General features: G+C 66.9%; 1 protein-coding gene across 7 annotated transcripts in view; it reads right to left on the reverse strand.

The window, feature by feature from the left end:
• Nucleotides 1-12847, reverse strand: part of COL18A1 (collagen type XVIII alpha 1 chain) — a 95657-nt gene that overhangs the window by 46264 nt on the left and 36546 nt on the right. For 6 of the 7 annotated variants that reach the window (XM_082392529.1, XM_082392528.1, XM_082392527.1 and 3 more), the window contains exon 1: nucleotides 1565-2246. The exons of the other annotated variant lie outside the window; for it this stretch is intronic. In XM_082392529.1, the coding sequence (XP_082248655.1) occupies nucleotides 1565-2231 (667 nt within the window). In that variant the 5' untranslated portion in view covers nucleotides 2232-2246. Of the gene's footprint in view, nucleotides 1-1564; nucleotides 2247-12847 lie in introns of those variants that run through there. 7 annotated transcript variants of the gene reach the window in all.

Below are 12847 nucleotides of genomic sequence, written 5' to 3' on the forward strand. Positions count from 1 at the left end.
CGGGCACCACCCGTCGGGGGCACTTGCTCCTGCCCCGCCGCGGCCTGGGCACTGGCAGCCACCTCCTCGCTGCATCCCAGGCCTGGCCAGGGAATCGCCCGTGCACATCCCTCAGGGGCCCAGCAGAGTGACACCCCCTCTCGGGGTCCAGTGCAGGCGGCCCACCCCCACTGGCCCAGCTCCAAAGCCCAATGACTTCGGAGACCAATGAGTGGGTCAAGGCCGCTCCCCACGGCACCGCGGTCGGGGGGGTTAGCAGTACACACACAGCAGGGCGCGGATGGGCCCGCAAGTGCAAACGGGGAGTGGGCTCCACTCAGGGGCCCAGCCGCACCCAGGGCGCAGAGGGAGCTGGTGGGCCCTAGGAGGCTGCGGCGGCCCGGCCCGCTCCCCTACCAGCCACGTGGTGACGGGGCGAGGTCCATGTGGGGGGACGTGGGGGTGGAGAGGGTCTGGAGCTCACGGACCGGCTGGGGGGGCCCCCGTGAGCCCCTCAGACTCACTGACCGCTAGATGGTCAAGACCTCTCGACCCGAAGAGCAGCAAGCCCCCCCGTCCCTTCCGCCCCCTCGGCTGTGCAGGCTGGGCACAGTGGCTGGGAGCAGCAGGCAGAATTCGGTGGGAAGTCCTGTCGCCGTCCTGTGCCTTGGTTCCCCCTCCGCGACAGGCGTGTGGCAGGCGACCTCGGAGTGTGGGGGACCTGCCATCACGCACAGAACCTCTGGCCGCGAGCACGCCTCTCGGCCTCCGCAGACCTCAGCCTGCCCCCCAAAGGAAGCAGCGCACGCCGTCCAGCCTCCCGAGGGCGCTCGCCTGGCCGGACCGACAGGAAGGCGGGTGGCGGGCCGGCCGTTACCTGCAGGCGGCCCAATGAACACGCAGCGCCCGTCCTCACGGGCCGGGAGCGAGGCGCAGGGGAACGGCAGCCCGCGCCCGTCCAGGCGGCTCCAGCACGCGTCCTCCAGGGCCTCGCAGAACTGGCGGCAGGGCGGCGGGCCGGGCAGGGCGCCGGGGCCACAGGAAGGGGCCAGCAGCAGGCAGAAGAACCAGGCCAGGAAGCGGTGGCAGTGGGTCTGGAGGAGCGCCCCCCAGGCCCGGACCGCGGCCTGCACCTCCTCGCCGCTCGCGTGGTGGAGGTGGTTGGGCAGCCAGAAGCGCCCGATGCCCAGGTGGCCACAGAGCGCCAGGGAGGGCAGCAGGGGCAGGCAGCGGCCGGCAGCCCCCAGCAGTGCGGAGTTGTCAGCGAGACCAGGCCCCGCAGAATTAGCCACGTGGGGAACCCAAGCACCCCTGTCCCCACTTAGAGCCAAGAGTGCGGCGTGAGACAGCCTGGCAGAGGGGTCAGAGGAGAGAGCCCAGGGGCCAGCGTGCGCTCCCGGAGAGCCCGTCACCAGGGCAAGCGGAGGAGGCGTGCGCGTGCGGTCATCAGGGCGTCGGTGCTGCTGGCCGGGACGGGCTGCCGCGGGCGAGAGTCCCTCGCTGTCCAGCTCCTGGGGCCACCCCGGGGGCGGCTGGCTTCCCTGGGGAGGGGCCCCGGCCCGCGCGGAGGACAGAGAAGGTCTACCTGGGGATGGCGGTGGCACCGCAGGCTCCCTGAGCAGGGCCCGGGGCCTGTCCGGGGAGGGCGGCGGCTGGGTGGGCGCAGGCAGGGTGCCGGCCTCGGTCCTCTGGGCGTCTGGAGAGCTTGGGGCCCCGGTGCTCAGCCAGACGGTGGTCCCGCCGTCCTGGGGGCCGCTGGAGGGTCCCGGGGCGGTGAGGGGGTCCGTGGGGTTCCCGGGGCCTGGCGTTCCCGCCGTGGCGGAGCTCTCGGTGGGGGTGGTGTCGTCCCACAGCTGGACGAAGCTCCGGATGCCCAGAGCCACGTTCAGGATCTTGGCTCCGACGCCGGCAATGTTCTCCTCCTTCGTGTCCAGGCTCGCACTGGAGGCCGCCGAGGGGACAGCGGGGGCCTGGCCCTGGCCCACCTCCGGCCTCTCCAGAGGCGGCTCAGGGCTGGCAAGGGCTTTCCACTGCTGGGTGGGGTCATCCTGGGGGGCCGCGTGCGTGGTGGTGTCCTCTGTGGGCCGCACAGGTGAGCTGCCCGGGGGCGTAGAGGTCGGTGCGACCGTGGACCCGGCAGCGTTACCGGGCCACAGCCAGGACATCAGGTCAGCCCGGGCGGGCGCGAGGCAGCAGGCAAGCAGCAGCAGCAGGCCGCAGTGGCCGCGGCGGCCGCTGGGGTCCGGAGCCATCAGGCTGTGTGCACCACAGGGCAGCGGGCGGCCTCTGCTGTCCAGAGGCGGGGCCAGCCCGCCCCCGCCTCCCGCCCCTGGGCCCGCGGCCAGCTCCCCATTCATGCGTCCAGGCGGCTCCTCCTTCTACCTTCCCCTTCCCGCTCTCAAGGAGGAAAACAGACACGAGCCTCCACCCAAGGTGACAGGTGACAGGCCCCCTCGAAAACGTCTCACACCTCCTTAAAGCAGCCGCAGACGCTCCCTCCACCAGAGGCCAAGGGGCACTGACAGAGCAGTCACAGGACTTCCCAGCTCCCTCCCCGGGCCACCCCAGACTGCCGCCGAGTCCCTGCCCCGGAGCGTGGGCATGGGTGGGCTCCGGGCCAGCACCCCGCGGCCCCCTCCAGGGCGGGGGCGCTCCTGGGTGCTCTGGAGCTTTGGGAAGGACCCTCCTCCTTGCCCTGCAGCCTGCAGAGCCCAGACCCAAGAGAAAGCGCCTGGCACAGGTCCTCAGGGCGTCCGTCCTGCGCGTGGCTGGGAGCCTCAGGACACCGGGGTACAGCCCCTGGCCCCCCGTGCCCACCATGCTCTGCCCTTGGAGCTTCTCTGACTGAGAACAGCCCGGAAGCCTGGCCTCAAGCCACGGCTCTGGGGCAAAGCTGGAGCTTAGAAACCCCTGGATTCGCTGTGAGTCCGTCCTTCTGTTGCAGCTGCTGCCCTGAGACGGTAGCTTCCCGTCCCTGGGGGCTGCTCAGAGTCACCTGTTCCGCAGCCTGCCCAGCTCTGTCCCCCCGCAGACGCCCGGCCGCCCTCCCTCCATCTCGACAGAGAGCACGCCTCTTTTCAGCTTTCGCTCCTAAAACCTGCTCAAATGCACCGGCCTCTGTCTCACGGGCTGGTACCGCGCTGCCCGGCTGACCTGGCCAGTGTCCGAGTTCTCATCAGCGCTTAGCTGAGGCCTGAGGGGGTTGCTGATGAACTCCTGAGAATTGCTCCAAAGGGACAGAGCACAGCAGTTGGGAAGCGACAAAAGGCAGAGGAAGATTAGGGACTCGGTGAGACCAACGGTAAACAGACAGACAGACAGACACAGGTCCCCCCAGCCACTCCCACATCTCAGAGCTCAGCCCGTGTGCAGGGTGGGTGGCTGGGGGATAAGCCCTTCACGCAGCCCCCGGGCGCCAGCCTCCTCCAGACATCACCGGGCGCCCCTTCCGGGGGTGTCCCACTCTGCGGACCGCGCCGGAGACCGGGTTAGCCAGGCCGGCCTGCAGCTGGACTCTTCCCACCGAGCCCCGACTCCTTCCCTTCATAAGACTTGAGACAACACAAGCCCTCTGTCCAAAACACTATCGGATGCTGCCCCGTGGCCTGAAGTCCCGCCAGCGCCTGCCTCGGGGTTTGGGGAGAAGGCCCGGGCCTGAAGTCCCGCCAGCGCCTGCCTCGGGGTTTGGGGAGAAGGCCCAGGCACCGGGAGCAGCCTTGCCTGGGACTCAGCCTGTGCCGGTGTCTGACCTGGATGACAGCTGCTCCCTCCCCACCTGGCGCCTGCCCGCCAGGCGGGGACCCGGCTCACGCCTTCACTGTGTGCCTTCACTGTGGCAGGCACACCACGTGGTGAGGAAACCTCAGCCCGGAGACCAGAGGCTCTGGGTCCCAGCCCAGGAGAGGGGGATCCCGAGTGGAATCCAGGCGGCCTCTACACGCGCCCGCACACGCCTGCACACGCCCAACACTCGCTGATGCAAACACACGTGTTCCCTCCCGCAGGCTCGCGTCATCACACGCACCCTCACACAGCCACACACACACGCACGGGTCTCACCGCACGTTCCACGCCAGACCCCACGTGCACCCTGCGTGCCAGCCACCCCTCTGTCTGAGTCCCCTCGGAACCCCGTCCTCTCCAGGCTGTGGCGGGGCCCAGCCACCCCTTCTGTCTGAGTCCCCTCGGAACCCCGTCCTCTCCAGGCTGTGGCGGGGGCCCAGCCACCCCTTCTGTCTGAGTCCCCTCGGAACCCCGTCCTCTCCAGGCTGTGGCGGGGGCCCAGCCACCCCTTCTGTCTGAGTCCCCTCGGAACCCCGTCCTCTCCAGGCTGTGGCGGGGGCCCAGCCACCCCTTCTGTCTGAGTCCCCTCGGAACCCCGTCCTCTCCAGGCTGTGGCGGGGGCCCAGCCACCCCTTCTGTCTGAGTCCCCTCGGAACCCCGTCCTCTCCAGGCTGTGGCGGGGGCCCAGCCACCCCTTCTGTCTGAGTCCCCTCGGAACCCCGTCCTCTCCAGGCTGTGGCGGGGGCCCAGCCACCCCTTCTGTCTGAGTCCCCTCGGAACCCCGTCCTCTCCAGGCTGTGGCGGGGGCCCAGCCACCCCTTCTGTCTGAGTCCCCTCGGAACCCCGTCCTCTCCAGGCTGTGGCGGGGGCCCAGCCACCCCTTCTGTCTGAGTCCCCTCGGAACCCCGTCCTCTCCAGGCTGTGGCGGGGGCCCAGCCACCCCTTCTGTCTGAGTCCCCTCGGAACCCCGTCCTCTCCAGGCTGTGGCGGGGGCCCAGCCACCCCTTCTGTCTGAGTCCCCTCGGAACCCCGTCCTCTCCAGGCTGTGGCGGGGGCCCAGCCACCCCTTCTGTCTGAGTCCCCTCGGAACCACGTCCTCTCCAGGCTGTGGCGGGGGCCCAGCCACCCCTTCTGTCTGAGTCCCCTCGGAACCCCGTCCTCTCCAGGCTGTGGCGGGGGCCCAGCCACCCCTTCTGTCTGAGTCCCCTCGGAACCCCGTCCTCTCCAGGCTGTGGCGGGGGCCCAGCCACCCCTTCTGTCTGAGTCCCCTCGGAACCCCGTCCTCTCCAGGCTGTGGCGGGGGCCCAGCCACCCCTTCTGTCTGAGTCCCCTCGGAACCCCGTCCTCTCCAGGCTGTGGCGGGGGGCCCAGCCACCCCTTCTGTCTGAGTCCCCTCGGAACCCCGTCCTCTCCAGGCTGTGGGGGGGGCCCAGCCACCCCTTCTGTCTGAGTCCCCTCGGAACCCCGTCCTCTCCAGGCTGTGGGGGGGGCCCAGCCACCCTTCTGTCTGAGTCCCCTCGGAACCCCGTCCTCTCCAGGCTGTGGGGGGGGGGCCCAGCCACCCTTCTGTCTGAGTCCCCTCGGAACCCCGTCCTCTCCAGGCCGTGGGGGGGGGGGCCCAGCCACCCCTTCTGTCTGAGTCCCCTCGGAACCCCGTCCTCTCCAGGCCGTGGGGGGGGCCCAGCCACCCCTCTGTCTGAGTCCCCTCGGAACCCCGTCCTCTCCAGGCCGTGGCGGGGGCCCAGCCACCCCTCTGTCTGAGTCCCCTCGGAACCCCGTCCTCTCCAGGCCGTGGCGGGGGCCCAGCCACCCCTCTGTCTGAGTCCCCTCGGAACCCCGTCCTCTCCAGGCCGTGGGGGGGCCCAGCCACCCCTCTGTCTGAGTCCCCTCGGAACCCCGTCCTCTCCAGGCCGTGGGGGGGGCCCAGCCACCCCTCTGTCTGAGTCCCCTCGGAACCCCGTCCTCTCCAGGCCGTGGCGGGGGCCCAGCCACCCCTCTGTCTGAGTCCCCTCGGAACCCCGTCCTCTCCAGGCCGTGGCGGGGGCCCAGCCACCCCTCTGTCTGAGTCCCCTCGGAACCCCGTCCTCTCCAGGCCGTGGGGGGGCCCAGCCACCCCTCTGTCTGAGTCCCCTCGGAACCCCGTCCTCTCCAGGCCGTGGCGGGGGCCCAGCCACCCCCTCTGTCTGAGTCCCCTCGGAACCCCGTCCTCTCCAGGCCGTGGCGGGGGCCAGCCACCCCTCTGTCTGAGTCCCCTCGGAACCCCGTCCTCTCCAGGCCGTGGCGGGGGCCAGCCACCCCTCTGTCTGAGTCCCCTCGGAACCCCGTCCTCTCCAGGCTGTGGCGGGGCCCAGCCACCCCTCTGTCTGAGTCCCCTCGGAACCCCGTCCTCTCCAGGCTGTGGCGGGGCCCAGCCACCCCTCTGTCTGAGTCCCCTCGGAACCCCGTCCTCTCCAGGCTGTGGCGGGGCCCAGCCACCCCTCTGTCTGAGTCCCCTCGGAACCCCGTCCTCTCCAGGCTGTGGCGGGGCCCAGCCACCCCTCTGTCTGAGTCCCCTCGGAACCCCGTCCTCTCCAGGCTGTGGCGGGGCCCAGCCACCCCTCTGTCTGAGTCCCCTCGGAACCCCGTCCTCTCCAGGCTGTGGCGGGGGCCCAGCCACCCTTCTGTCTGAGTCCCCTCGGAACCCCGTCCTCTCCAGGCTGTGGCGGGGGCCCAGCCACCCTTCTGTCTGAGTCCCCTCGGAACCCCGTCCTCTCCAGGCTGTGGCGGGGCCCAGCCACCCCCTCTGTCTGAGTCCCCTCGGAACCCCGTCCTCTCCAGGCTGTGGCGGGGGCCCAGCCACCCCCTCTGTCTGAGTCCCCTCGGAACCCCGTCCTCTCCAGGCTGTGGCGGGGCCCAGCCACCCCTTCTGTCTGAGTCCCCTCGGAACCCCGTCCTCTCCAGGCTGTGGCGGGGCCCAGCCACCCCTTCTGTCTGAGTCCCCTCGGAACCCCGTCCTCTCCAGGCTGTGGCGGGGCCCAGCCACCCCTCTGTCTGAGTCCCCTCGGAACCCCGTCCTCTCCAGGCTGTGGCGGGGGCCCAGCCACCCCTCTGTCTGAGTCCCCTCGGAACCCCGTCCTCTCCAGGCTGTGGCGGGGGCCCAGCCACCCCTCTGTCTGAGTCCCCTCGGAACCCCGTCCTCTCCAGGCTGTGGCGGGGCCCAGCCACCCCTCTGTCTGAGTCCCCTCGGAACCCCGTCCTCTCCAGGCTGTGGCGGGGGCCCAGCCACCCCTCTGTCTGAGTCCCCTCGGAACCCCGTCCTCTCCAGGCTGTGGCGGGGGCCCAGCCACCCCTTCTGTCTGAGTCCCCTCGGAACCCCGTCCTCTCCAGGCTGTGGCGGGGGCCCAGCCACCCCTCTGTCTGAGTCCCCTCGGAACCCCGTCCTCTCCAGGCTGTGGCGGGGGCCCAGCCACCCCTCTGTCTGAGTCCCCTCGGAACCCCGTCCTCTCCAGGCTGTGGCGGGGGCCCAGCCACCCCTCTGTCTGAGTCCCCTCGGAACCCCGTCCTCTCCAGGCTGTGGCGGGGGCCCAGCCACCCCCTCTGTCTGAGTCCCTTCGGAACCCCGTCCTCTCCAGGCTGTGGCGGGGGCCAGCCACCCCTCTGTCTGAGTCCCCTCGGAACCCCGTCCTCTCCAGGCTGTGGGGGGGGCCCAGCCACCCCTCTGTCTGAGTCCCCTCGGAACCCCGTCCTCTCCAGGCTGTGGGGGGCCCCGCTCAGGATGCCGAGGACGCCGCCGGGGAGTGCTGGCCGAGGGCGGAGCTGGGCCGTCTGGGATCCGAACCCACGTGTCAGGACAGCTGAACAGCGGGTCCCCTCTCGAAAGGCGGGGGGCACTCTGTAAGCCGAATCTGGGTCCCACCGTCCATCCCGGGATTCTGAGAAACGCCTAGAGAACAGTTTCTTGCTAGTCACTGCTGCTAATGTGATTTTATGCCTAGAAGTCTCTGGAAAATCTCAGGACAGATATTCCATAGGCCCTTCCCCTTCTCCAAGCACGTTCTGGAGAGGGACTCTGGGCCCTTTTGAGGCAGAGCCCCTGAGCCCATCAGGGTGGGCCTGCCCTTGTCCCCCCCGAAGGCCCCATGCCCTCGGTTACTCTCTGGGGGCCACTCGCCAGCCCCCAGCCCTGCATTCACTTGCTCAACTCACGCTTCCCGGGAGAGCCAGGAACGCGGAACCGCGGGGGAAAGGGGGATGGTAGCTGTGACCCCACTGCACTGAGCGACACACCACCATCCAGTGGGCAGCCCCTGCCCTCCCCGCTCCAGACCTCACCCTTCCTGCCCACCTTCTGGAGGCCGCGGTCACCCCCCGGCACTCCTAGAACGTCACACGTCCACCTTCTCTGGAAAACGTCAGCACAGCTCTGCCCCAGGACTCGGCTCCCATCAGGAAGCAACCTGCCGAGGTGCTGGTCCGTGAGGCTCCCTGCACACACGTGCCCACACGTGCACATGCACACACACACATGCATAGCCCCACATGTGCACACGCTCACATGCACACTCACACGGACACTGCAGCATTCGGAAAGCCTGAGGTGTAGACCAGGCTCCCCCAGCAGGCTGTGGCTGCAGCAGACCCCGCCCGGGCCCAGCCCCTCAGGGACACACGGGGCTCCGGTCCATCCGTGCGCAGGGTCCCGTCAGCACTGGTCCCTATGGAGTCTGTGCTCATTGTGGAGGTTGGATAATCTCCCTGTCACTCGTGGGGATGGAGAAGGAGGGGAAAATGGGTTTCGAGGGAAACCATCTGAAAAGACTGAAACACAAATACCTCTGGGTCAGGTGCCACGTTTCTGAAAGCACTTTGTTCTCCAAGGCCGGGCCCAGAGAGCCCTCAGCCCTCCTCAGAATCGTCACAAACGCTGTGCTGAGGAACGACCCCAGGCCCCCCGGGTAAGGTGGCCCCGGCAGATGTGCCCCCCCCATCGTGTACAGAGTGGTCCCTCGGTCACTCCCCCACCCGTTCATCCTCATGCCCTAGAGGGGGAGGGATCAGACGAGACGCTGAGGGGTGCACAGGCAGGGGCGCGTCTAGACCAACATCCCCTCACCCACCCCCCAGCGGTGACCTGGCCTTTCCTCCCTCTGCCCACCACTCGGGGTATCACAGAGGCATTTCCGTGCAATCTGAGAAGTTTCATGGTGCCTCGGCGCTGCCCAATCAGAGCTCGGGAGCACAGCCTCCTCTGGCCCGCCCAGCCCCCCACCCGGAGCAGCCCGGGGGCCCTGTTTCCAGGGTCCCAGCCTCCTTCCTGGCGGGGACTTGGCCAGCTTCCCTGCAGCTCCTCAGCCCAGGTTAGAGAGCAGAGGTCCAGGTCTTAAGGGCACTCGCCCCATCGCCTCGGGGCTGAAGTGGACCACCCGCCTACCCACCCTGTGTGCCCTGCCCAGGGTTCCCAGCCGCTCCCGACAAGGAGCACGGAGGCCGTGTCCTCAGTTACTTCACGGGGAGCTCAGGAAACAAACCAGCCCCTAATCACACACCCCCAGCAAGCACGTGCAGACGGGTGGGCCCCGTGGAGCCCAGAGCAGCCTGGGACCCCGTGGGCCCCGTGGAGCCCCTTCCTCGCCCTCAAGGGTCTGTGGTCTCCCTTCGGGTTTCACTTATGAGAAGAGCCGGCAAAGGGCCGTCCAGCTGACCATGGGCTGCCCAGCAACATCTAAAGCCTTCCTGGGCCCCTCCGACCTTGGGTGACCCTCTAGTCACCCCTGGTAACCCGGGCACTGGTGTCGGTGGGGACAGTGGCGCCTGAGAGGCCAGCCCCTTGGAAGCCGTCGCGGCGGCTCCCTGCACGCAGTGACTCCGTGCTGGGCAGGCCCCTGGGGGGACCCTGGCCGAGAAGCCACCTCGCGTGGGGCCTGAGGCTAAAGGTCCCTCTGCCCTGAGGACTGGCCCTCCCCCGCAAGAGCTGAGCTCTGTCCCGGGCCCTCCAGCCAAGTGTGGCCACGAGGGTTCCAGGAGTCTGAGCAGCTACCTGGCCCTGGAGGACCCTGAGGGCACTGCCCCACCAAGGAGTGGCCTCGATGTCCACAGACCCATGCGTGGGCTCGCCACTGCCTGCCACCAGCCAGCTGGGCTCAAAACTCAGAAGCAGGCAGCAGCTCGGCGCCCAGGTGGGATGGCCTCTGGGGAAGCCTGAGATGCATCTGAGAAGATGCATGCATTGATCTAAGCTCCCCGAGCGGCCCCTGGAGGACCCTCTGACCACATACAGGTGCCCAGAAGGGAGAAAGCCCACGGCTGCCCAGAGGGCCGTCCTCTGAGGACCTACGGCAAGTCCTGCCCGTGCAAGGAGCCCTGGGCCCCCAACACCCAGTTCAGGAACGACCGGGATCCAGGAATTCCTGGTGAGCTGGGAATTCACCAGGTCCAGGTCCATTGTCAAAAGCCAATGACAGCACAAATGCTGCTGTGGTCTCCATCTGGCAAACTCTTACACATCCCTCAAGACCCCATCCCCTATGCTTGCTGTCCTGCGGCTCCCAGACAGGGCTCGCTGTTCTTGCCTTGGATTCTGCCTTGGTGACGACGCCCCACTCCTCCATGGTGTGGTAGTTTCTGTTCTTTGTTAACCTGGTGTCCACCTGTACTCGCATTTCATGCTGTGTCCTGACTTAAGGCAAGTTCTCCTGCATGGGTGGGTTCCTCCTCCCACCCAGCCTTCCCCGTGCCTGCAGAACTGTCTCTGGTGGCTGAAAACTCCCCTGGAGGACATCGGATTTCTGTCTGAAGGCTCCTGGATACTATCCAACACAACAAGGGTAAATTAAATTATAGAAGAGAATTCTGGACCCAGAAGAGACATGCGGGTGGCACTGGTAATAACAAGGAGGCTTTCTCTTTCTTGGGAATGAACTGGCCAAAACTCCTGTAGATGCTTTGTAGGTGCCAGGTGGCCCCTAGCAAAGCTTTGGGTGGATTCCCGATGCCCCTTCTCCCCTCACGCCCTCACTCCTCCCACGCCGCCTTCCTGAAAGGCCCCCCTCTCTCCTCCACCCACGACACACACAGCGGCTCGTGGCCCAAACCAGCGAACACCTTCACCCCTGTTAATTCACCCCAGGACTCGCCAGGTGCACGGGTGCATGTGCGGCTATAGGTGTGTGTTTGTGTCTCTCTGATGGACGTGTGATTACGTCTCTGTGTGCGTGCATGTGCATGTCTGTGTACACACATGTGTGCACACGTCTTGGGTCTGTGCCCCCATGCACCCACTCACTCCCGTGCACACAACTGTCTCTGCGTTCCTGGACGCCAGGGAGGCTGCAGGAAAGTCCCGCCAAGCCGGGGTTTGCCGGCCACCCCCTGGGGTCTGCACCACCCGGGGACGGGGGTTAGGACTTGCTAACTTGTTAGCCAATGTTTGCACATTCTCGTTGGAATGACGTCCCGAAGCTGCAAATGTCTAAGTCGCTCCCTCAAACGCCTGCCTCGGCCTCCCCACGGGCACCCAGGCGCCGGCCTCATCAGACGGGTCTCTCTGGCTCAGGATCACTCCCCTACAAGCACTGGGGGGGGGGGGGGCCGGTCACCCCTTCCGAGAGGACCCAGCACCCAAAACTTCCAGAAGGTTCTGCCCTCCTGCTGCTGGGAGACCCGCCAGCCTCCGGCCCCGCCTCCGGCCCCACCCTGCACTGTGCCAGGGTTTGTTCTGTCTTGGCCCTTCTGGTTTGGATTCCTGAATAATGTGGTCTTTTATTTTCATTTTTTCAAAAGCACAAAACACCCACGTGTGAGCAGAGCAAATCCGAGGAACAAAGCAGAGAGCGTGTCCAGGACTGAGGCTTCGGGCTGTGAGCTCAGAGGATGGCCTTGTCTGCCGGGTCTCAGGGGTGCTGCCGCTGGGCCCACGGCGGGGTCTCTCCTGGGCCCCTCCGGGTGGTCTGCCTGCGCCTGCCCACACATGGCCCAAAGGCTGGCCCTGATTCCTCTGATCAGCCCATCCCTCAGACCATCCCCGCCCCCATGCTCCCCAGGCCAGCAGTGTCCTGCAGGGACCCCTCCTCAGGTCGCCCAGGGTCACCTCTCCTGCTCCTCCCTCGAGGACCAGACACTAGAGACCATTCAAGACGCGTGGGCCTGTGAGGAGCTGGCCAGCCCAGGCAGGTGTCCTCGGCCTCCAAGGAGCAGGCCTGGGAAACCACAGTCCCAGCACCCAATGCCGGGGACAGCCCCCAGGGCGGCAGCACGTCCAGTAAAGACCCGTACATTGTGGGGACTTCCCTGGTGGCGCAGTGGTTAAGAATCCGCCTGCCAATGCAGGGGACACGGGTTCGAGCCCTAGTCCGGGAAGACCCCACATGCCATGGAGCAACTAAGCCCGTGCTCCACAACTACTGAGCCCGCATGCCACAACTACTGAAGCCCGTGCGCCTAGAGCCTGTGCTCCGCAACAAGAGAAGCCACTGCAATGAGAAGCCCACGCACCACAAGGAACAGTTGCCCCCGCTCACCACAACTAGAGAAAGCCCACGTGCAGCAACGAAGACCCAATGCAGCCAAAAATAAATAAATAAAGTTTTAAAAATTAAAAAGAAAAAGACCCGTACATTGTGGACACGTTTACAGCCCTTCCAGAATGGAACACACCTTCTCATCTTTCTGTTTTTAACTGTTCAAAGTGTCCAAACGTTCTGCCCCAACCCTGTGTTTCATGGTGACTTTTTTGAGCCACAGTGATAAAGGCCACAGCTCTTGAGATGCCCACTGAAGGTCCTGCTGCTGGGCCTGCTGACGACAAGCTCTGTGCCGACCGCTGGCCAGGTTCCTGCGCTGCCCGGGCCTCTCCTTGTGGCCACTGCCCGCCCTCAGGTTGCTGTGAAGATTAAGTGGCATGAGGTGGCCGGGCAGCCGGGGCTACAGGTCAAGGCCCACGGGTGCCTCCCCTCCCCTTGGGTGTTGGTCACCCGAGGACCCGCCTGGCCACACCGCCAGTGAGAGCCGAGCACACAGACATGAGGACCGTGGGCAGCGGGGACGTTGCGACACCGTCTAATCTTTAACCACCAGGCTGTCCAGCCCTCCCCCTCCGCCCTCAGGTGTC

The sequence above is a fragment of the Balaenoptera borealis genome (genome assembly GCF_965194805.1).
Source record: "Balaenoptera borealis genome assembly, chromosome: 5".
Taxonomy (NCBI): Eukaryota; Metazoa; Chordata; class Mammalia; order Artiodactyla; family Balaenopteridae; genus Balaenoptera; species Balaenoptera borealis.